Source organism: Hippoglossus stenolepis, chromosome 11 (genome assembly GCF_022539355.2).
Source record: "Hippoglossus stenolepis isolate QCI-W04-F060 chromosome 11, HSTE1.2, whole genome shotgun sequence".
Lineage (NCBI taxonomy): Eukaryota > Metazoa > Chordata > Actinopteri > Pleuronectiformes > Pleuronectidae > Hippoglossus > Hippoglossus stenolepis.
The window spans coordinates 17,129,394-17,151,469 of NC_061493.1; the positions used below are offsets into that span (position 1 = coordinate 17,129,394).

General features: G+C 43.3%; 1 protein-coding gene across 1 annotated transcript; it reads left to right on the plus strand.

Moving 5' to 3' along the window:
• The first annotated feature begins 250 nt into the window (after nt 1–250).
• cables1 (Cdk5 and Abl enzyme substrate 1) lies at nt 251–21,276 on the plus strand. The gene is given in 11 exon segments (XM_047342039.1): nt 251–677; nt 680–1,050; nt 8,469–8,540; nt 8,692–8,784; nt 10,078–10,155; nt 13,641–13,746; nt 14,415–14,571; nt 14,728–14,831; nt 18,097–18,203; nt 18,316–18,523; nt 19,478–21,276. Coding segments are annotated over 11 exon segments (1,689 nt in total). The 5' UTR covers nt 251–425; the 3' UTR covers nt 19,619–21,276.
• The last annotated feature ends 800 nt before the right edge of the window (nt 21,277–22,076 follow it).

Here is a 22,076-nt window from a genome sequence, read left to right on the forward strand (position 1 = left end):
TGCAGGAAGCTGCTCTGGAAGTTTTTTCACTTCATCTTGTTGAATAATGCAAACCGATGGCAGCAGAATAAAAAGTGTCGGTTGTGCAGATTGATGGTTTCACAGACGCAGGGGCTGCTTTATGTAACGTGGTCCTGCACAGTCACACATGCAGGGGGAAGCTCCAGCGGCCAGGAAAAGGTATAAAAAATAAAAAAAAACACACACGTATTCCTCACAGCCCATTGGTCCAAATTTTCCCTGTGCTGCCACAATACTGCACACACGTGACCTCCCTGTTTTCACCCAGTTTAACGCATGTACTTAAAAGACAGGCCACTGGGCCATTCAGCAACACAAGCACGATTCCCACAGCATCCATGTCATCCAGGTAAGACCGCTGCTGCTGCTGCTGCTGCGGGCACGAGGATCGCTGGAAGCGGACCATGGCGGCGGCCACGAGCAGCAACACATCCACGCTCCAGATGAAGCACCCCAGCATCGAGCATACGCGGAAACGCATCGACCCGCGGAGGAGGCAAGCGGCGCTGTCCTTTCTCAGCAACATCTCCCTGGACGGTCGACCCGTGCAGGACGATGCAGACAACCACAGCGACGAGGAGAGCTCGCTGGAGCCGAGGACTAGACACAGCCTGGTTTCCCCGGAGCGCTCTGCGTACGGGGCGGCAGCAGCAGCCGCTGGTGCCGCTGCCCCGGAGCTGGAGCCGCCGCCGCCGCCGCTGCGGCTGCTGCGGCTGCTGCTGCCGCGGCGGCGACCACAGCCGCCCAGGCGCTCGCCTTCGCAAACCAGGCTCTCCTCTCCGGCAGCCGGACCTGCTTCGGGACGGGTCCCGCAGCTGCCACGGCGGCGGACGGGGATGGCGACGCTTTCCTGCCCTCCTCCTCGGCGTTCAGCTCGCCCTTCTCCGCCGTCCCAGCCTCGGCCAGGGGGAGGCTGCAGACGTACACTCAGGGAATCCTGCCTGCCTCCTACTCCAGACAGTCCTCCCAGAACTACTGCCTGGAGGGCGGACAGATAGCCAACTCTGCCATAGAGCTCCAGAGGTCGAGGTAACTCCACTGCCTGGTGTTTGGGGAACATGTAATTACAGTGTGGCTGCTGGTAGGAGCATGTTAGAGATTCAGCTTTGGCTGCAGGACTCTGCTGTTAGACGGATGTTTTCATTGCAAACAAACAGACACGTAGTTGTGCCCCCCCCGCCCCCATCCACCCCAGGGATTTCATGAGTGTGGCACTGTGAGCATGCACATGAGCAGTGAGTCTACTTCATGTAAAGTCCTGCAAACAAGCGTCAGGGTTTCATTTGTTTGTGCTTCACACGCATTAATACAAAAATGATTCCACTGACACACCTCCTACTGTGTTTAATTATTATTCTGCTGCAGCCATAACATCACAGCAGCCTAATTATTAATTCTATTATAGTTTAGTAAACCAGTAGTTACTAGTGCATTGCACAACTAAGCAGATGCATTGCTTATTAATCACTTAATTCAGTTAGTTCAAGACTTAATTTGCACATTGCATTTGGATCTTCTACTGGGTTCAGTGCTTGTGATTGTGTTTTCCCCCACAAAAACACGGTGGCCCTGAATGAATAAATAAATGAATGAATGAACGAATGTTTGAATGAATGAACTGAACCGTTTTCTTTCAGATTTCTTCCAGGCAGCTGTTGTTTTTTTATTTTGAAAAGGTACTTATCGATTTCCAAGCGTGGCATTCTGCCTGGACACAGCAACAATACACAGCAGGAGGAGAAAGTTCAGCTGTGTGTGTGTGTGTGTGTGTGTGTGTGTGTGTGTGTGTGTACTGACTTCACGCAGATGGTTGCAGCCTCATGACTTACTGGTGTGCAGGGATACTTTGTGTGTGATCACAGGTCCAACAGCTGTGGAGCTGTAACCCAGTTCCCCAGGAGAGGAAACACAGCAGCACACCTCATCTGCTTCTCTCTGTGTTTCTTGCTCACATGTTCTCATGCTCCACTGCCAATTTTACTGCACCTCAAAAATTATTTTTAGTGGATGTCATTCCTAAAGCTGGCACGCACCTGCCACCTCCCTCTTCTCCTCTGCGTAACATAAACATCCTGTAACTCTACACCCCCCTGTTCAAATGCACATACAACAGGGACGCGCTGCCCTCTTTGTCCACTTCCCTTCGGATGTCACGAGGAGAGGTTGGAGGGTCTCGCCTCGCAGCGGGACAGCTGTCAGTAGCATTCGTCTCATGGTTCTCTCACTGTCAGAACCTGCTGTCAAATCCCCTCTCCTGTGCCGACCCATTCAGAGCCCCTCGCTCACCCCAAAATCCTCTCCTCCCTCTGGTGACTCTGCCAGACGTCTCAGGAAACTCTGCTTCGTGGTGAAACGACTCCGTAAGCATCTAGTTCCCCTTCCTGACCTCCTGGAAATTGCACTGCTGAACAAACAGCTTCCGAATGTCTTAATCTGAACTTTTTCTTTTTTTAAATAGGGAAAGAGGTGCATTGAAGACGTTGCATAACACCCAAGGATCCATTAATCATATTTAAATGACAGACTATTTACAGTAGAGGGAAGGAACAAAACAAAACACAATGCAGTACTGCGCAGTGCGTCTTTAACTGCAGCTTCAGGGATAAATAGAGATTAATTGATACACACAGGCCCATAATATAATTCCTACTACCATATTACACAAATATAAATGTTAAAGTTTTCATTGTTGTGAGCACTTCCTGTTCTTGTTGTTGTATTAAAGTTAAATTCTTCTCATTCCTGACACTGGAAACAGCAGTTGACCAGAAGCAGCTTTGAACTTTTGATCTAACACGGATGAGGAGTCTGTTACTCTGAAAAAAACTATAGCTGCAGTTTCATTAACAGCCGTGCAAAGCTGATGTGCCGAGGAAAACCTGTGTGATATAGTAGAAACCTGAAGATCAAATACTGAATGGACCTGTTGGTTGAATTGTTCCATCTACTCGTGGTTCCAAGGTCAGGGATGACAATGAATTGCATCTAAAAGTGGACACGCTTCATTTCCACCACACAATTTTAGCTTTTTCAATGATACCAATTGCAATACCTGAGTTTGGGAACCCATACTGCAGCAATACTGTTTTACGCCAAAGAGGTTATTTTTTCACCCTTGTTGGTTTATTTTTTAGAACAATTACGCAAAAAACTTCTTAACTGATTTCCATAAAACTTAGTGGAGGGATGGGGAAGAACCTATTAAATATCAACCAATAAAAATCAGAATCAAGAAGAATAAAATGTATTAAATTATAATTAACATGGTGTTCATGTCCTCATGTCAACCACATGTTGTAATCTTCGGCCTTGGTAGAGGTATGCCCCCTAGTGCCATTCTAGTTCAGATCAAAATCTAAAATACACAAGTACAAGTATTAATGGTCAGTTTTAGTACCTGACAGTTTTCAGTACTTTGTGCTATGGACACATTTCACTTCAGAACTAAAGCAGTATTGAGGTTCAGTGCTCAGCTGTTTCTACTTCGCAGTTCTGTAGTAAGAACAGTATAATGTTGTCAAACCCTGACTGTGCCGTTTGGAATGTCTTTTGTAGGTCGACCACAAAAAAATGAATTCTAATGTTGAGAAGTAAGCAACCTGTTGATAGAGCGCCGCCATATTCCACTGGCGTGGACAGACAAACGCTCTGCACAGTGCCTGGTTTGTTTTCCGAGGGCAGCTGGTGGAAACGTGTCCAGAGGTCCCTGGCTGGGAGAGGCAGGATGCCCAGGCTCTCTGAGAAGCAGCCTGGCTCCCAGCTCTGTGTTTTCTGTCCTCCACTTCCTCTCTCAGGGGCATAAGAGACACACTCTCCCCTCAGACTTTTTGGACTTCAGTCTCGCTCCCATTCAGGAAGTCGAGGAGCCTCTGATGTGCCGCCAGAACAGACTGTGAGAGGCCAGAACTGCTTTAGACCACATCCTAATCAGAGTCCAGTGCAGGAAAATGTTCAGCTTTCCTTCCCCACCTCAGCTTTCATCCATCATGATTGTTTGGAAATTTTCGGTAATGCCTATAGCAAGGCAATCCCTGAGTTTGTGCTCCCATACTGCAGCAATACTTTTTTTTTTCCTCTACCAAAGAGGTTCATGTTTGTCTGTTTATTTGTTAGCAGGATTACACAAAAACTACCAAACCGATTTCCACCAAACGTGTTGGAGGGATGGGGGCGGGGCTAGGGAATTTTGGTGCACATCGGCCTCAGCTTTCATCCATCATGAATCAGCACGCCAAGAACAGTCCCTTAAATATAACATACCTCCTACCATCTGGCTTTGTCTCCCTGAGGCCCAGAGCTATTTTCAGTTCATCCTCCACCAACACATGGACAAGAAAACTGCAGAATCATGTACATCATAGTATTTGTAGAAGATTTTCTTCAGCATGAGGCAGCAGAAACCACGGCTGGAAAACAAGCAGCATGCAACACTATTCTGCTTCTGTGGAGTTCTTGTGTGATTGGATCACGTACCCCTGGAGGAGATGCCGATTGTTGTTCGCTGAGGTCATGGTTGGCATAATCACAGGCCTGTAAGAGGAGGCTTTATTTTCCTTCACAGAGTCTCTCTATGTCTGAGCTGTCAACAAATGCACAGAAAAGCCACTGTGAGCGTCAAGCTGGACTCACACTAATGCATTGGAAGCTTTAACTGTGACGCTGCTCATTTACTTTGAGTGGGGTGACGTCGTGTGTTGCCGAATTGCATTGTGGGTCTGTTGCCACGTTGGTCTTGAAGTTGACTTTTTCATGCGGCGATGGAAGCACCAGCCAATCAAATCGCGTTAATGCAAAAGAGGAGGTAGAAGCTGAACCTGGAGTGTGTTCGTATAATTGATTTTATCTGCCGTGTACTTCTCGCATTGATAGCTAGCATGACACGTTAGCACGAAAGCCGGCAATGTTGTGTGTCCAGAGCATGACACGGATTGTCGTTGCCTAAAGTCCAGCGTTAAAGCAACGCACACGAGCAAGTCCAAAAACCAAAGGTCACCATAGTACCTCAGCAATGGTCAGCATTCGTTCACCTCAGGTGGTTACGTCTAGTTTTGTTTCTGTTTCTTTAACTTTCGTCAATTAATTTTTTTAATCTGCGGATACAACCCACTTTCCCTCCTGGTGTGTTCGAGGATCAGAGCGGCTGGAAAGCTCTGACACTGAGATTTTATAATTTAATCAGTATAATCACATTTCTCATCTGCCTGGTTTTTGTTTGTGTGAAAAAACCCCAGGACATTTCATTTATTTCCGTTCTGCGACTCTCTGGTAAAACGGAAGCGTGCGTCCTGTGGTAAGCTGCCAACACGTGTATGTGTGAGGCGGTTTAATCTCCACATCTAAATAGTCCACCTGAGTTTTAAAGCTTTATTACATGGCCCCATTGGGCAGGATTATAAATGTCTTTTTTTGAAACATTTCAAATTCACAGAGGATGGTATGATGGTTGCAGTAGAAGTAGCTTAATGCTGTATTAGTGTCACGTATGTAAAACGCATTAAAATTGACTTAATGCAGTATTTGTATCAAAGACACAGAGAGATTATTGTTGCTTCTTTGCCACTGATTCATACTGAGGCTTCTTTTGAAGCTTCTGACGGAGCCAAACTTGTAGAAACTGGTTGTTCTCACTCTAGTTGGTATCAGTCGCCTGTTTTGTGAATGAGTGGCCGGGGCCTGAGTTATTGTTTCCATGGTTTGTACCAGGCTCGGAAAACATCTTTTGCATGAAAAACACATCCTGCTGCTGCTGCTGTTCAGCTGGATTCACCGATCAAAGTTCTCTCAAGCTCCGTTCACATGCGTCCTCACGAAGTGGAAACATGCCCTTCGGCCAAGTGGTGAATGATTTTTTTAAAGGAATGTAACGATTCACTGAGAGTCCGACTGGAAAAAGGACAGAATGGAGACGGCTGGACAGGTGGTAACAATATTTTAGTTCTCGGGACAAAGTGATGATCCAGTAAAACACTGTTTACAGAGTAACCGGATAGGTTTGGATTTTACTCAATTCAGTTCTCATTCTGTTTGTGTGTATTCATTTACACATATGAGATTGAAATGAAGCAGCTTCCAAAGTTACAGGCTTTTTAGTTTGAAATTCAACCTTTGTGTTCCTCTGCTGCAGCTCTGCAAGAAAAACACCGGGGAATTACAATCCTCACATTATATCAACAACTGCTATCAACCAACATCATAATAGTGACGCATCTGACAACTGCAGGAAACCAAAATGAAGTGGTTCAACCATCAGAGCAAATTAGAAGCCTTGTTTTCTTCGATGTCGTGCAGTCACCCTAAACCAGCCGATCCATCTCTCGGGTTTGTCACTGGAGGAGGATGATGTAAGACTGACAATAATGATCCCGCTCCTGTGACCTTCAGGCAGAGGTCAGGCCCCTTAATTATCAGCCTTTGAGCTCACGGCAGCACAGACAGTGCTGACGCCAGCTGCACGCTATTGTCTGAATTTGACCATTCGTGCCCTTTAGCGGAGCTTGATGTTCTTCCCTCCAGTTTATGATCACCCGGGTCCTAATATACAGCATGGAGGGTCAGCCGGAATAATGGCCCTCGGCTTCTCGTCTGCTTCAGCAGTCTGACTCCTCATGTAAACACTTATCTCACCCCATCTCTTCCAGTATACAGAGTTCACTCAGCTCGTGTTGGTTTAAACCCCGGGAGATCCTCAAGGACGGAGTCATCTTTTGTTAATCTGTCCTCATGCTCTGTCACTTATTAACCAGCCGCGCTCCGCTGTCTCTCCCTTTGGCCCGAGATGCTCAGTGGAGACGGGTGGGGGTCGGGTTTAAGTGTCATCTGCTTGTCTTTATGCTGCAGCCTCTACGGCATTACAACACATTTTGATTTGTGAAAATAATTAAATGGTGCAACATGATTCAGGGCGGTGTGAACAGTCGCTTGTTTTTGCTCTGACTTGGCGTAGCAGAGCCGTAAGACAGCTGCTGTTGAGCACTTGGTGACAGATAGAGCCTTTTGTGTGTCGTGTTTTTCTTATTTCACAACTAATATTTTAACTTCCACTACTTTTATTGTGTCCACTTTGCAAGGCAGACTAATGAGGTGGATTATGCTGTTATTGTGGTGCTAAATATGGAATTACCACCTAATTTTGGAACAGCTCAGGCTTACTTCACACACACACACTTTCTATCACACGCGGGTTTGTTGCTGACACTGGCAGCCAATCATATCAAAGCGGTCCAGCAGAATTAGCCTGTTGAGTGTTAAGTGTGAAATAAAGGCCATCTGTGACTAAATGTGTTACACAAAGTGCTTATGGAGCCAGCTCGTTATCCTGTAAGCAGCTCAGATCCAGGGGAATTCTCTGTGATCTACACTGGACCGAGGAGCGATCGTTGACCACACCGGCGCACGGTGGTGTCTATCGATGGACATCATAACTTGACTTTTTTTTTGTAAATCAACCACAGAGCTTAGAGAAACAGGTGATGATTTACCTCCATTGTTTGACCTTCCTAGTCACCACACTTTGTTCCAGGCCTGGTATCAAAGATCATTGCTTTTTGAGCAATGACAGAAATAGTTGATCAAGCAGCAAAAAAATGAAATATTTTCCTTTCTCAGATGTTTACTTCACTGCAAAGAACACTTTGATATATTTTGGTTAAACATGTTTTTAAACCAAGGTATCAACAAGTCACTTATAAGTAGCATGAGGTAGCGAACAGTTTGGCACATTTTATTCAATTTGAAAAACTCATCAAACATTCACCTAACCCTAAACCGATTTATTTTTTAAATGTCATATGGAAACTCAGGTGTCATATTGAACAAACATTTCCAAACAAAACTTAAAGGGATAGTTCACTGAAAAATGAAAATTCACTCATTATCTACTCACCACTATGATGATGGAGGGGTGGGTGAAGTGTTTGAGTCCACAAACCTCTTTCAGGGGTAAACAGTGTTTAGCCAAGGCACCCCCCCATCCCCCATCGGCCTAGTGATGAGTGGATAAAGAGTGGATTTAAATTTTTCGGTGAACTATCACTTTAGGCCTCCTCATTACTGACTAATTGTTTATTACTGGGTAATAAGTGGCCTTGACTCATTTCAGTTTCTCAGTTGTGTAAAGTTATAGTGAGGTGATACCTTGGTTTATTCTAAAAGCTTAACTGACCTCAGTTTGTGTGGAAAATAAGATCTTTTGGATGCCAACCTTCTACATTTTTGTATAACCGTGGAGCAGACATTGATCAGTGTTGTGTCTTTCCCTCAAATTGCTTTGCGGTACAATTTGTTCTTGAAAAATATGCACAAAACGGAATATTATGATAATTTTTTCCAGAGTTGGTTCATTTAAAAGTTATTTTGCCTGATGACAGTTGGTCCTGTGAGATTCTGGTGTGATACATTTCTTCATTTCCCCCCCTAACTTCAAACTTCCCCTCTGTGTGTCTCCTTAGACGAAGACTAATCTCTCAGCGCTCTTCGCTTGAAACACTAGAAGACATTGAGGAGAATGCTCCTCTACGCAGGTAGTAAACTGCACGTTCACATTGTCCCCTACCATATGTCTTGTCTGTCCAAACTGAGACTGCTCGGTGTAATGTATCCAACTGGCACAGTTTCTCTGTCTGTTTTTCGCCCCGAGATACTGATGATGTGTGTTTGTTTTTACGTTTTCAGATGCCGAACCCTATCTGGTTCCCCTCGACCAAAGAGCTTCAAGAAAGTCCACTTCATAAAGAACATGAGGCAACATGATATGCGCAATGGAAGGTATGAAGGCAAACAGCCCCGTCCCTTAGTCAATACAAGTCCTCAGTGGATAATGGCAGACTGCCCCAGTCAATGAACTGCAGTTTGGATGTTTCTCACATTACAGGCCACATGGAGGCGAGCAGGCCAGCATGTTGTCCTCACTTATTAAGAACATGTAACTGATTCAGAATCGTGTCTGTACAGAATTATACATTTCTATCTTTATTTCCTCACAGTTGAAATTTTTTGAATCACTTGTAATATCCCTCATCTATGAAATTCTCAATCACACGCACACACAAGCATGTATCCAGAGCACAAATCCCTAAACACAGACAACCTTTGGCTCAGTGGTGTTGGTGTTTTGCTAAGTGTGCATAAAGGACCCTGAGAGGAGACGGTTGTTAAATGTCGGCCAGCAGACCAGCAGAGTGTGTTTCTGAGTAATAACGCTCTGGTGATTTTCATCATTTTCACTGTCACATTCTTTGGCTTTGAAAGGTAATCGAGTTAGTGTTTCTCTCGGTCTTTCACTTCGCAGAATTCTGTGCTTTTTTTTTGAGTAAATAATCCTCTCTCAGCTGAATTGCTTTTAGAATATATTGAATAAATTCAAATAGTTGTGAATTCATTATTTTCAGTTATTTGATTGACACGGAGAAGCAGATCTCACTTTGTAGTCAAGTACCTCTGGATTGAATCAGTTTACCATTTTGATGAGATGAGTAAATAGGTTACGTGGTTTTCTCTCATTTCCAGATCAGATGTGGGATAAAGCTGAGCTGAGTCTTTCACAGCATTAATAACTTGCTCATTGATTAACTGATGCCAGAGCAATTCGCTTTCTGTGACTCACGTGCCGCTTGTGTCCCTATGTGGCTTTTGGCCGAGAGCTGACATTCATCATGTGTCTAATATCGCGGATATTAAAAGAAGTAATTTCGAGGTCGTTCGTAATGTTAGAGTCAAAAACTTTCTTTCCAGCTGGATATCTGGTCACTGGGAAACCGTTCTGATTGGATCCTGTTGGTACACAAGTAGAAGCCAGTTTAGTTGAAAAAGATGACTCAAGTTTGAACTGAAGTTTTCCAAGATTAAGACATCGCAGCAAAAATGCATCATCGTTTCTCCCAAACCACAGACTACACTCTACAGCACTACACAACAACACACACTCTGAAAACTGAATTCTCAGTTCACTCTCCTCATTCATTCCAAGTGTTTACTGCACACTTTTTTTTTTTTTTCCAACTTTAACCTGTGGATCTTTTTTAGATAGACTGATTGATTAGCTTGTTTTTGTTTTTATAGGATAGTCCTTATCAGTGGCAGAAGATCCCTCTATAGTGTATTTTCTGTCCTGCCCTATCGTGATTGTAGCCAAGCAGGGTATGTATCCGACAGCATGCCGAACCTTAAAACCTCCTCCAGCCTGTGCTCCCTCTCTGTCTTTGTTTTCCCATCCCTCTCTTACTTTGGATAAACTCTCCTCTGACTGGTGCATACATCACTAAGGGTTGGTTTTGGTGGATGCATTTTTACCTTAAGGTTTAAAAAAACATTAAAGAACCATTTGGCAATGTGGTATAAAGGTTGAACACATTGTTGCCTAATGCTTGTTGCTTGTGTTGCTGTTTTCACATATCGGCTCTGGTGGCTTTTGGGGCACTCATTCTTTTCGTTCAAGTCAACTCATTTTTGTCTGTCGCTGGCTTTGCTGCGTAGCATTTAAGGCTACATCCATACTACCACGTTTTAATTTGAAAACACATCAACTCTGCTTCAGGAACACCTGATGTCCACACTGCTCTGGAATTTCAGTGGCACTAAAATCGCTATTAGTGTAGAACGTAACATGGATAATCAATGGCATGCCCAGTGTGCGTGAGTGGTTATGTGATATGCGTTTTCAGGCGTGTTAGAATGGACATTGATTTAAATTGATACAAAGACAGAGATTGTTTTAGTTTGAAAATGCCAAACAAAAGACGTAGTAGTATGGATGCAGCCTAAGATTCACCTCAATGAGGTTCCTGCTGTCTCTAGAATATTCTAATGCCCAAATTAATTGTGGTCTAATCATCAACAATGCTGCTCGACTGGAACATCTGTTGTGTGTCCCAGTCGTTGCTTTAACCATTTTGGATTATTCCATGTCTGGGCTCCGAGTTGAATTGGAACAGGACTCATCTTACCTCTAGATGTTTTTTTTCCCTTTTTGAAGCAAAACAAAGGTCCATGTAATGGGAACCCACCTGTCCTGCGTGGGGGGAATCTCTGGTATGGGCATCGCACTCCGCGCCCAGTCACATGAGCCGGTGTGTTTTGGAGGAAGTGAAAGAGAAAAGGGACAGATAAACACCAGAGGACACAATGCGCAGAGAAGAAAAAGCTTCACACCGGGGCTTAGTGAAGAACATAAAAGGCTCAATCAGTTTGTGGAATTTCCTAAGCCAGCCAATCAGTGCAAGGTCAAGGGTAAATAAACCCCCAGCACTTTCGTGCATTTGACAGCTCATTGCTGCTCATTGAGAGTTTACAGTGAGTTGTCTCAGTCAAGTCAAGTGTAATAACTGCAAAAACTACTTTTCTTTATTGTCTGGACTGATTGCATGTTGTTTTCCTCTTTTTTAATCTCCTTTCTTTTGTCTTTAACTCCTGTCCCTTTAAAAAATAATGCCCAATTTCACACAGCAGACTGCTCCCAAAAAACAACCACTCTTATATGTCTGTTAAATATTACAACCAGGAGATGATTAGCTTAGCGTAGCATTAAGAATAGACTCAAGGGAGGAACAGCTGCAGCTTGGGTAATGATGGGGGATAATTCTTGGGCGGGCACAGTAACTTCTTCCAAGATGATGATCTCACATCAGGAAGTTACTGGTCCTGGCTGAAATAATAGTTCCACACTTAAAACAACAACTTGTAATTATCACGCCTCCATCCTGAAAACAAACAAGGTGAAAGTTGAACCTTTGGACAGAGCTGTTTCCCCCAGTTTTCTTACTTAATGCTAAGCGTTGCCAAATGACTCCCCGGTGGTACCTTCACATTTAGCAGACTGACATGAAAGTGGTTTGGATCTTACCATACATTTTTTCCCCCAAAATGTCAAATAGCGCTGACTTAACGGCTGCGTAAACCGGACGCTTGTGTTTACGGGGAGATGCCCGATGATCTTGCGTTCAAACTACTCTTGGTTTAGCCGTAACTTTCCCGAGTGGACGTCTGCATGTTCTTCTTATATTGGCATGAACCACACGTGTTTCTGACCCTTAAAGACATGCATGTTAGGTAATGCTCCTGGCAGTGCAGCTCAGTCGCAGTTGGATAAAAGGTTAGATGGGTCAAATGCAAAGGGTAGATTTCCTCATTGGGAATAATGACGTTTAACCTAGTGACGCCAACTTTTAGTTTAATGGGTGAAGCTTAAGCAAGACTGGGGTAAGATTACTACAAATCAGTCAACTCAACACTAAAAGCCCAAGTAGGAGCAGGGCTCAAGATCCCTTCGGTCATGTCAGTATTTATTCTTTGTCCATCGATTGATAGATTTAGAAACATTTGGATATAATGAGCACAAATATTATAACACGACTAACTTCCAGAGGCTTAAAGCCAGTGATTCCTACTCATGCATGTCACTGAGCAATATCAGCTTTCTCTATGATTTCCTTTCATTCCTCCTCATCCTCAGCAGACTGAAGCTTCACAGCAAAGCTCTTCTCCCTAGAAAGCTTTTCTGTCTCTTGTGTTTCCCTCTTTTTTTTTTTTAGTGTAATCTTCCCTGTTGCTGCAAGATGTCTGCTGCCTGGGGATATCCGTGTGTCTATGATGCATCTGTCAACATTTTGTCCTTACGTGCCTGTCTGCCCGATAACACTGTTTCCATTATAACAGACTGGCCCCACATGTCATCGAAACACTGGGAGAGTCATGTGAGGACCCGCTGTGTCATTTCTTTCTATTCGTCAGTGTACCACTTTAAACAGGAAGCAAGGCCGAGCTTGGGAGGGTAGAAAAACAAGACAGTGCTGCAGCTGATCGCCTCTAAAATGAACTCACAATATACAAATTATGAGCTAAAATAAGGCTGGAGTTAATATTTAACATGTACAGGCGAATATTTGGACTTTACAGTATTTAAATTTTCCAGTGATCTTTTAATCTCAAGTCTTAAATCACGTGGGAAAAACTCGTCCACAGCTTTTTGCATTACGTCATCCAGTCAGGCAGAGTGAGTGTAATCATCTCTCTCAGTTAACACACGCTCTGCATTAGCCTTCATTAGCACCGACCTCAAATCATCCAGTGACGTTAATTCATAGCAGTAACTACTGTTTCCTTTCATTAGCATATTTTCCTCTGTAGTTTCCTTATGCCAATTAATTACGAGTTTACGGGCACACAGTTTAATTTGCATGTGATTGCCCCATTCAGTTGTATCATTTTAGCAGCAGAAATATTTAGCCCGTGCCAAAGTATTTCATTCAATGGCGACTGATTTACTCTCCAGCTGCCTGTTTTTTTACTTCAGCCGATCGGACCTGCAAATCTCCCACAGTAGAATGACTTTCCAGGCACTGGTGAAGCTGCAGCTGAGTTAGAAAACTATTCTCTTCGCCCATCCTTCCTCCCAAGGGGTCCCTTTATCTCTGATTGCCCTGAGATGCGCCCACGGACCATTACAGAAACTAGGCCAGCTGATAGGCGCAGATCGATACACTCCCCTAAATCTGTGAGTTAGAGATGCGGAGGTGAGATAGAACAGGTCCCCCCCCCCCCCACAAGACAGGAGACAGGGATTGAACGAGGCACAGTATTGTTTGTATCATGAAAAACGAATCGTGGTGTCATGTGCTCATCATCAGGGATGTAAAGCTGGAAGGAGGGCGTCAGCGGCACCCGTCAGGAAGTGTCAGTGCCAAGGAGATGGTGATTGGACTGGAGGGGGTGGAGTTAGGAGCAGATGGAAAGGTGAGACCTCAGCAGAAGAATGCACTTGTGAAAAGTTCATTTAGTTAGCGTGTCCTATAATGTCTTTATATAACCCAAGAAATCTTGTCCATGGAAAATTTTAAGATTGATGATGGTCTTTAGTGAGTAGAGCTGGATGTTGCTATGACAATGTTAGCTCTAACATGTGAAGAAGTATTTCCTTAAACAAGGAGACTTTTGCTTTTTTATTGAAAAAACTGTTTTTATAAAGTTAAATAAAACATATAACTGCTAGAAAAATGCATAGTCTTATGGAATGGCTGAAAATGGCCAGTTTTTAACTTTTGAACATTACTGCTCATTTGCAACTGTTTGGATAATTGATGAAATGTATATAAAAACATTGTTGTTGTTGTTGTCGTACGTGATAATGCGACAACGACGTCATTACATAGAGTCTGAAAGCATTTTTTTCTCTTCCCGATGAGCTCACTATTATATATAGTGACGTAAGGAGCAGTGAGTAAGTGAGAGGGTGATTTTGGACACAGCAATTAATGACAACTGCATTCCATTCGGGCAAGATCTGGACACCTTAATGTGCTGATACGCTGGGAGACTATTTCCTGCAAAACATAATCTCACAGCTTGAACAGTGTTTTTTTTAAGGCTGAAACACACATTACCGTATGTGCCTGTGTCCGCAGACTGTATCCTACACCCAGTTCCTGTATCCCACCAATGCGCTGGGTGGTCGAAGAAACACCATCGACTCCACCTCTTCCTTCTCTCAGTCTCGTAACGCCAGCCACCGCAGCCTCAGCTTGGGCCGAGCCAACAGCAACCAGAGCAGCATAGACACAGGTTAGTCGCCCGCCAGCAAATACTTGTGTTATTAATTACTCCTCATCCACCAGTTGTTGTTTCTTTTCATTATCCAATGTACGTGCATTGGAAAAGAAATGGGTCAAATGTTAACTTGTGGCTCGACCTCTGTTGCTGTGTTTGTGCTCACGGCAGGGAATGATTTGGCTGAATTTCGTGAGTACGACCCCAATCTGCTGGATGACCCCCAGTGGCCTTGTGGAAAACACAAGCGAGTCCTCATCTTCCCCTCGTACATGGTGAGAAAGTTCTCCAGCTGTGTCTAACACGTTTTGAAATGTTTTATTGAAATTTCCTGCAGTATCTCATCATTAATGCTTTTTTGAAAATAGTAATTTTTGGCGCTTTGGACCTTTTGTGCTCAGTTTTCCCACGAAAAACCCAGAACAATAACCAGGAAGATTTGTTTGGCTCTAAAAAGTCCTCCTGAATTTTATCAGCTGTTTTTGAAAGGCAGCAAGGAGGATGTTACAGACGGTTTTAATCAGGAAGGTCATTGGCTCCAGACTCTCTCCCACCTTCTGCGGCCTGAAAGCATATACATCCATTATTCTCACGTAGAGGGCAGTAGCTGTTAAAACAGCCCCTGTAGTGTTCACGTCTCCGCACTAATCACTCTCACTTTTCGAGCAAGAACGGATGTTTTATTGTTGTTGGACGAGCGGGTTTAAAAAAACAAAAAAAACCTGACCAGACTCCCACCTCATTCTTTGCTCTGTTTTGGTTACGCAGCCTGGCAGAATGCACAACAAGGACTGACTTGGTTGAATGTTCAGTCAAGGCCAGGCTATGCTCCACCCCCCCCTCTCTTCCTAAAATTACAAAATCCAGCATCTCACAACAATGGCTATTGTGTTTGCTGCATGACTGGAACCAGTACATTCTCAGCATTTCAGGGGTTGAACACCTCAACGACTTTAACTGAACTTTCAGATTCAAGCAGGAGATAGTGGTTTTTTGTTTTCATCCTCATCGTGCCATTGAGGAAAAGACCATGGATGGGATTATGAAGCAAAGGGAAAACACTCAAATTATTTTATAGGTGGTAAAAAAGCATGTTTGGTGGCGTGCACATTTGTGAATCATTATCCTCGTGCTGAAAACATGGAATAATGAAATGTTTTGACATAAGTTAGTGTAGGACATGATCATAGCTGACAGACGTGAGCCTTTTTTAATGTTCTCTACTCGGAGCTGACCATCGATAAGCATTCGTTCTCCTTCACGCTTCATGAGCAGTAGCACGGCGTTCAGCGAAGTTGCTATTATTCACATTCCATACGCTGCCTGCATACAGAGAGCCATCCTTATATTTTTAGAACCACTGCAGTGTGTCCTTATTACATTGCTTATGCTTAGTGGACACTAGAGTAAAGTATAATCCAATTGATTGTACAACTCAAGTCTTTCATGAACAAGAACGCAGAAAGTGTAAATATGTATGTTATGTATGTTTAATAAAAATTTGAAATACTATTATATATTAATCTGAGTGAAATACTGCAGCAAACAGCACTGTATTGGTACGACCACACATCTCGGCAAGTGATTCACAAAGTTCATTTCGGACCCTGCGCAGTTTAATATCCCTCAGTCCACAGTAATCTCTTCAGATTGCTCGTTTCGTCTGATCAATAGTCCAAAACTCAAAGATTCTACATTTCCAATCATTGAAAGCTTGAAAGAAAAGAGCAAATCGTCCCCTTTTGTGAAACTGGAACCATCAAAGATTATATTATTTTTTGTGGTGAACTTTGAGTACGTTTTCGACATCACTAACAAAACAAAAGTTCAAAAGTGCGAGACGATTTCTACACTTCAGCTGCAGAGTTGTAACAGTCGCTCAGCAGGTTAAGGATTATGTGTGAGCTGGGTGGAGATAAAAAAAATGGGTGTGTGCGTGTCGATGTGTGTGTGTGTGTGTGTGTGTGTGTGTGTGTGTGTGTTTCAATGTGCTAGTGTAATAGTGTGATAGGCCAGTGTGTGTGTACATGTGTGAGGCTGAAAACAAGAAAGAAAGAAAACAGGAAGAGAAAATAAATTGGTTTAGAGAATTTGGCCAAAGCGTTGGTAGTAATCCTGTGGTGGGTCAAAGTTAAAGGTACTAAGAATATATTTTTAAGCCGATATATATATCATTTAATGTGGCGCCATATTAGACATTATATGACTTTTCTTTTCCGAAAAAAATCAAAAGGATGTGGGGTCAGTGCTCTCTTCCGAGTGATTTGCCTCGATGCTTCTTTCGCTCCGCTGCAGCATCGACAATGTGCAGCTCCAGTTAACGTTATCTTAGAAATGCAGTCCACCAACCACAACAAACGACCACATCCCATCCCAGCACAACAGAACACATACTCTATCACAACTCCCAGTTAGTCAAACTACAGTGTAACGTATCCAGGCCTCACGCTCTGTTTATGTCTGTGTTATAGGTGATAACAGTCTTACTTCTGTTACATCATTTATCATCATGATGCTGCTTAGTCATGGTCCTGTCTAGTGTGTCTCCCATCGCCATTTTGGCCGATACCTAGAGTTGGGTAACATTTGAGTTTTATAGATTCTGATTATATAGTTATTGACTGTGGTTCTTATCAATTCCGATTTTAAATAACAAAATAGTAAAAATAGGGGTCAAATGTTAAAGGTTCAGTGTGAAGAATTAAGTGACACCTGAAGTTGAAGTTGCATGTTGCAGCTGAATACCCCTCACCTCACCCTCCCATTCCAAAAGAGAACCTGTGGTCGCCTTCAGTTGTCATAAAAACTCAAAAGCTGTTTAGTTTGTCCAGTCTGGGCTACTGTAAAAACATGGCAGCCTCTGTAGAGAGGACTTGCTCCCAATGTAAATATAAAGTAGATAGTCGTGTTTTTGTTTGTTCTTATTTTGGCTAATCTGGACGTTTGTACATTGTCTGTCTTCGAGATTTAAGGAATTATTTTGGTGCAATGCAATATTATCTTTATTACTCGGAAGAATTATCTCTGCAGCAAGCAGCAAAGATCCCTTTTACCTCATCTTTAACCAGGAACTAGAATTGCACTTTGCTCTACTGGGATTATGTTTCCAAACCCAGACTCTCAGACCCTTGTTAAACCATCTTGATGTGACTCACCCACCTCAGAGCGTGCTGTAACAAGCTCGGAGGATTGTTTAAGAGGAGCGTGACGAAGGCATGGAAAGCTCTGTACGCAATTCAGTATTTTACATGTCCTCTAGGTTTTTAAAGGGAAAGACTGGTGAGCATCTGTTTCTTTCTCACCGTCTGCTAACCCCATTAAAAAAAGTTGCTGGATACACAGGAAATACCTGTTGTGGTCTTTTCATGGAATTTGTTGACTGAATATCACCTGGTCCTTTACGTGACATGGGTAACACCAGTGCTCAGTGCGCCTCATTGTGAGACAGTGGAATCCAACACTAGCGTGCGAGGATCCAGTGGCCTTGCTCGGTGCTGAAAGTGTGGTCACTCTGACACCGCCTCTGGTTTTCCTTTCCAGACGACGGTCATCGAATACGTCAAACCGTCTGACCTCAAGAAGGACATGAACGAAACCTTCAAGGAGAAATTCCCCCACATTAGGCTCACGCTCAGCAAGATAAGGAGGTAAAACGGACAGAAAGTGTGTTAATAAAGACGATTTCACAGTTTCCCTCCTCTTCATTTACACCTTTCTCCTTCCGCCTTCCTCCTTCTCTCTTTTTTTCACCCTGTGCAGCTTGAAAAGGGAGATACGGAAGCTGGCTCAGGATGAGTGTGGTTACGAGGAACCCACGGTGGCCATGGCTTTCGTCTACTTTGAAAAACTCGTTCTTCAAGGCAAACTAAACAAGCAGAACCGTAAACTCTGTGCCGGAGCTTGTGTCCTTCTGGCGGCGAAGATCGGTGGTGATCTTAAGAAACATGAAGTCAAGCACTTGATAGACGTAAGTTTCTAACCCAAACATTTCCAATTCTCAAGACTTTATGCCTCTGTGAGTTTGTTTGTTATGAAGGCTTGTGTCCTCTTAAAGAGTCAACAGGTTAAACGTAGTGAACACTTTCCATGGTGAAGTTTCTTTGTTCAAAATTGATTTTTCTGTGCTGCGAGCATCAAAAACAAAATTCCACTTTATCTGGCAGCAGCCGCAGACATCTCGAAATAAACCGTAAAACCAAAACTATTTGCATGGCTGGACAGCACTTTGAGGCATGTGAAGGAAATCTCCTGACCTGAAGGAAGCAACCTCTGGAGATCTGTTTGTTGAAGCTTGACGCATCTAAGAGAAAAAGAGAGGAGCAACACAAATGTTAACAAATAAACCTGTGGCATGCCGCCTCAAATCTGAAGCCTCATAACTCATAAACCCACGTGGAAATATCCCTTACGTCCTAGTCTGGATATTCTATATTGAACCACATCACCTACATTCGTGTAAAGATTCTTTGCAAGCCCTAAAACACAACCTCACGTTTTACACGACTTCTGTTGCAATCCCTGTGAAACCAAATGACCGTGTGACCTTGAGGCTTCACCGCTAACACTGATTGTCTGAGGGCCCTCGGTCGCTAAGGTCTCTGCTGATGGGGAATGAGAAGATGCATCTTAACAGCTTTAATAGATCTGACCAACAATTAACTATTTTCTAAAGTTAAGGATGTTGTTATAATAATAATGATATTATGATGTAAAATTAAGAGCCTCTTTGAACCCCTCTTATCTGCATAAGGAAATAAATGTGTTCAGCTCTGTCATTGTGTCCATGGCAGAGCTGGGCCAGGCCTCTAAATGCTGGTTCAAAATAAGTAGGTGCGGTTATCAGTCCGAGAGAAGCAGTAAGGAATGCAGCACGACATGTATCTGTTGTTTAATCTTCATCCTCAATTATTATTTTTGGCAGAAACTGGAGGAGAGGTTCCGGGTGAACCGCCGAGAGCTGATCGCCTTCGAGTTCCCTGTCCTGGTGGCACTGGAGTTCAACCTGCACCTGCCCGAAAACGAGGTCATGCCCCACTACAGACGCCTGCTGCAGACCACCTAGCATTGGTGACCCATCAGGAGGATGACCACCATGTTCTCCTGATCCACATCCCTCGGTATCCATCCTCTCACCTTCCTCCTCCTCCTCCTCCTCCTCGTCTTGAAAGCTTCAAGGCGCCACTTCAAGGTTGTCACTCAACTGCGGCAGGTCCTCGCTTTGACAACACTCTCCTTCATCTCAGAGACCTGGAATCAGCCAAAGGGACACACATTTTTAAAGAGACTTTTTTCCATTTATCGACTTCTACATTCATAATCACTACATGGACTTGTGAAAGAAAGAGTTTAATCGTCTGCAAACGAGCTGTTTTTCTAGTTTGACATCTCTTCATCTTCACTTTGTGTATTTTAGACTTCTCTTGTTGCTTAAGAGAGCTGTTTTTCATTTGAATCTTGAATTTTTCTCCACAGTTAAAGCAACCAATGATTGTAGTTATTTTTTTTTTTTTAATCATCTCTCGTCATTTATCTCCTTCTTGTAGACTTTGGTAGGATCGGTTGCCTCCTGAGCTGCATAAAACCTAAACAAAAGCCTTGTAAGTGGCTGGTTTTGGCTGGACTGTTATTCCTCAGAGATTGTTTTTTGCAAGTCATCGTCTTAAAAGTGCACTTTTTTGAAAACTGCGAGTCATAGGCCCAACGGGGACATGTTATTTTTTCAGACTTTTAATGAGCTCGGGAACTAACCTTGAAAAATAGTTCTCCAGCACCACACGTGTCATTCCTCCTTTGATCTGTTTCTCCATCTTGTGTTGTATTCAATATTTCTTAAGCCACAAGTATCCGCATGATTGTTGAGATGGGACTTCTCCTCTTTTCCACTCATTTTCTACCAGTCAGACGCTTGCCACGGACTCACAGAGACCAGACCCACTTTGATCAGTGTTGAATTTCCCGTGCTCTATGTTAGAGTGTATCGTTAGCACGTTTACGGTGCTATACTGGGGTCAAGACGGTCGTTCTGACGAGTTGTTCCCGAGTGCAAACGCAGCCATCAACCAGTGACGAGGATTGGCAGCAGGGCGCTCTCGTGTGGAGAGAGAATGTCCTTAACCTCGTGGATGTGGGTTAAGACCCTGTGCCGGTAATCCTGCTGAAGTGTCCTTGAGCAAGACACAGAGTAGCTCCAGGCTTTAGGGACACTGCTCTTTGCCTGACCTCCGAGGAGGAGACAAATCTAAACGAGACCTTGAAAAGGATCAAACATTTAGATAGAACTTTGAAATAATGATTGTTGTTTAGGAAAATAAACACTGAAATTTAGGGGGAAATTGTGCCAATATGACCAATTTAAATAAGTATTATTCCATTTACTTGGCATGTATCTCAACTTGATTGCTTTTTTATTACCTTGAAATCTTCTCACACAAAACCACAGAGTATTGAGCAGCCACCAGATCAGGAACATACAGTCGACCGACTGGTATTTACTGCTGATATATGAAGGTATTTGAGCTGAAATGATCACAAAACCAAATTTTGTAAAGACGAACGCATGTGTGCTGATTTAAGGTGAAAAAAAAATACCGAGCTTCTTTCTGATTGCAAGCCCAAAGATTTCGCTGTAAGATGCACTCTGACTCTGTGAGGAAACACTCACGGGTGACACTCACTACCTGTGTATGTTTGTAAATAAACTGCTTTGCTTGTTCAATCAAAGATAAGACTGGGGTTTCCTTGTTCCTGAATGTGATGTGAATCTGCAGCCTAAGGACTTTGAGGAGGTTCCCCTGTCTTTTCCTCTAGCGCCACCATCAGGTTAACGTCATAGAATGTGAATAAAGATGGTGTCTCTCAACTTTCTCCCACTTTCCAGTAGTTAAGCCAAAATATCCCGGATATGGGCGCTGCCATCTTGCACATTTGTAGGCGGAGTCTACACAGCTGTCAATCATAATATTTCACGCTGTTTTTATAGCTTCAAATAACTAATCAAAACCAAACAATGGAAAAACAAACCCTTGTTTGTTTGATAAGAACTAAAAAAAACAATTTAAAGTGTGATTTGATATGTTTTTAGTTTGGTCCGTTTCCTATCAACTAACCAAGAGGAGGTGGGATTTACAACCTATACTGCAGTCAGCCACCAGGTGGCGATCGGGACACTTTGGCTTCACTTTAGGGGAGAAGTCATGTCGTCCATTTTTATTCGACAGTTGACATTTGTGGTTTCTAGTTAAATGTTTCAAACAGTTATTGGACAGATTACTAAATGCACTGCGATAACAATATAGTTATCAACCCATGGCTGTGGCCTCGTAGCCAATGAGATGTTACCTAAAAACTAAAAAACAATAGAATCGACAGAAACACACAGGAATCCATCTATGAAAAATGCAAGAGTGGCAGACGTGTGTTTTTAAGGTAATTCAAACCATCGCACATTTTCTAAAAAACAACATAGTAGCTAAATCTAACTCATGTAGCTCTTCAGCATCTTGACAATTCTAATTATCCTA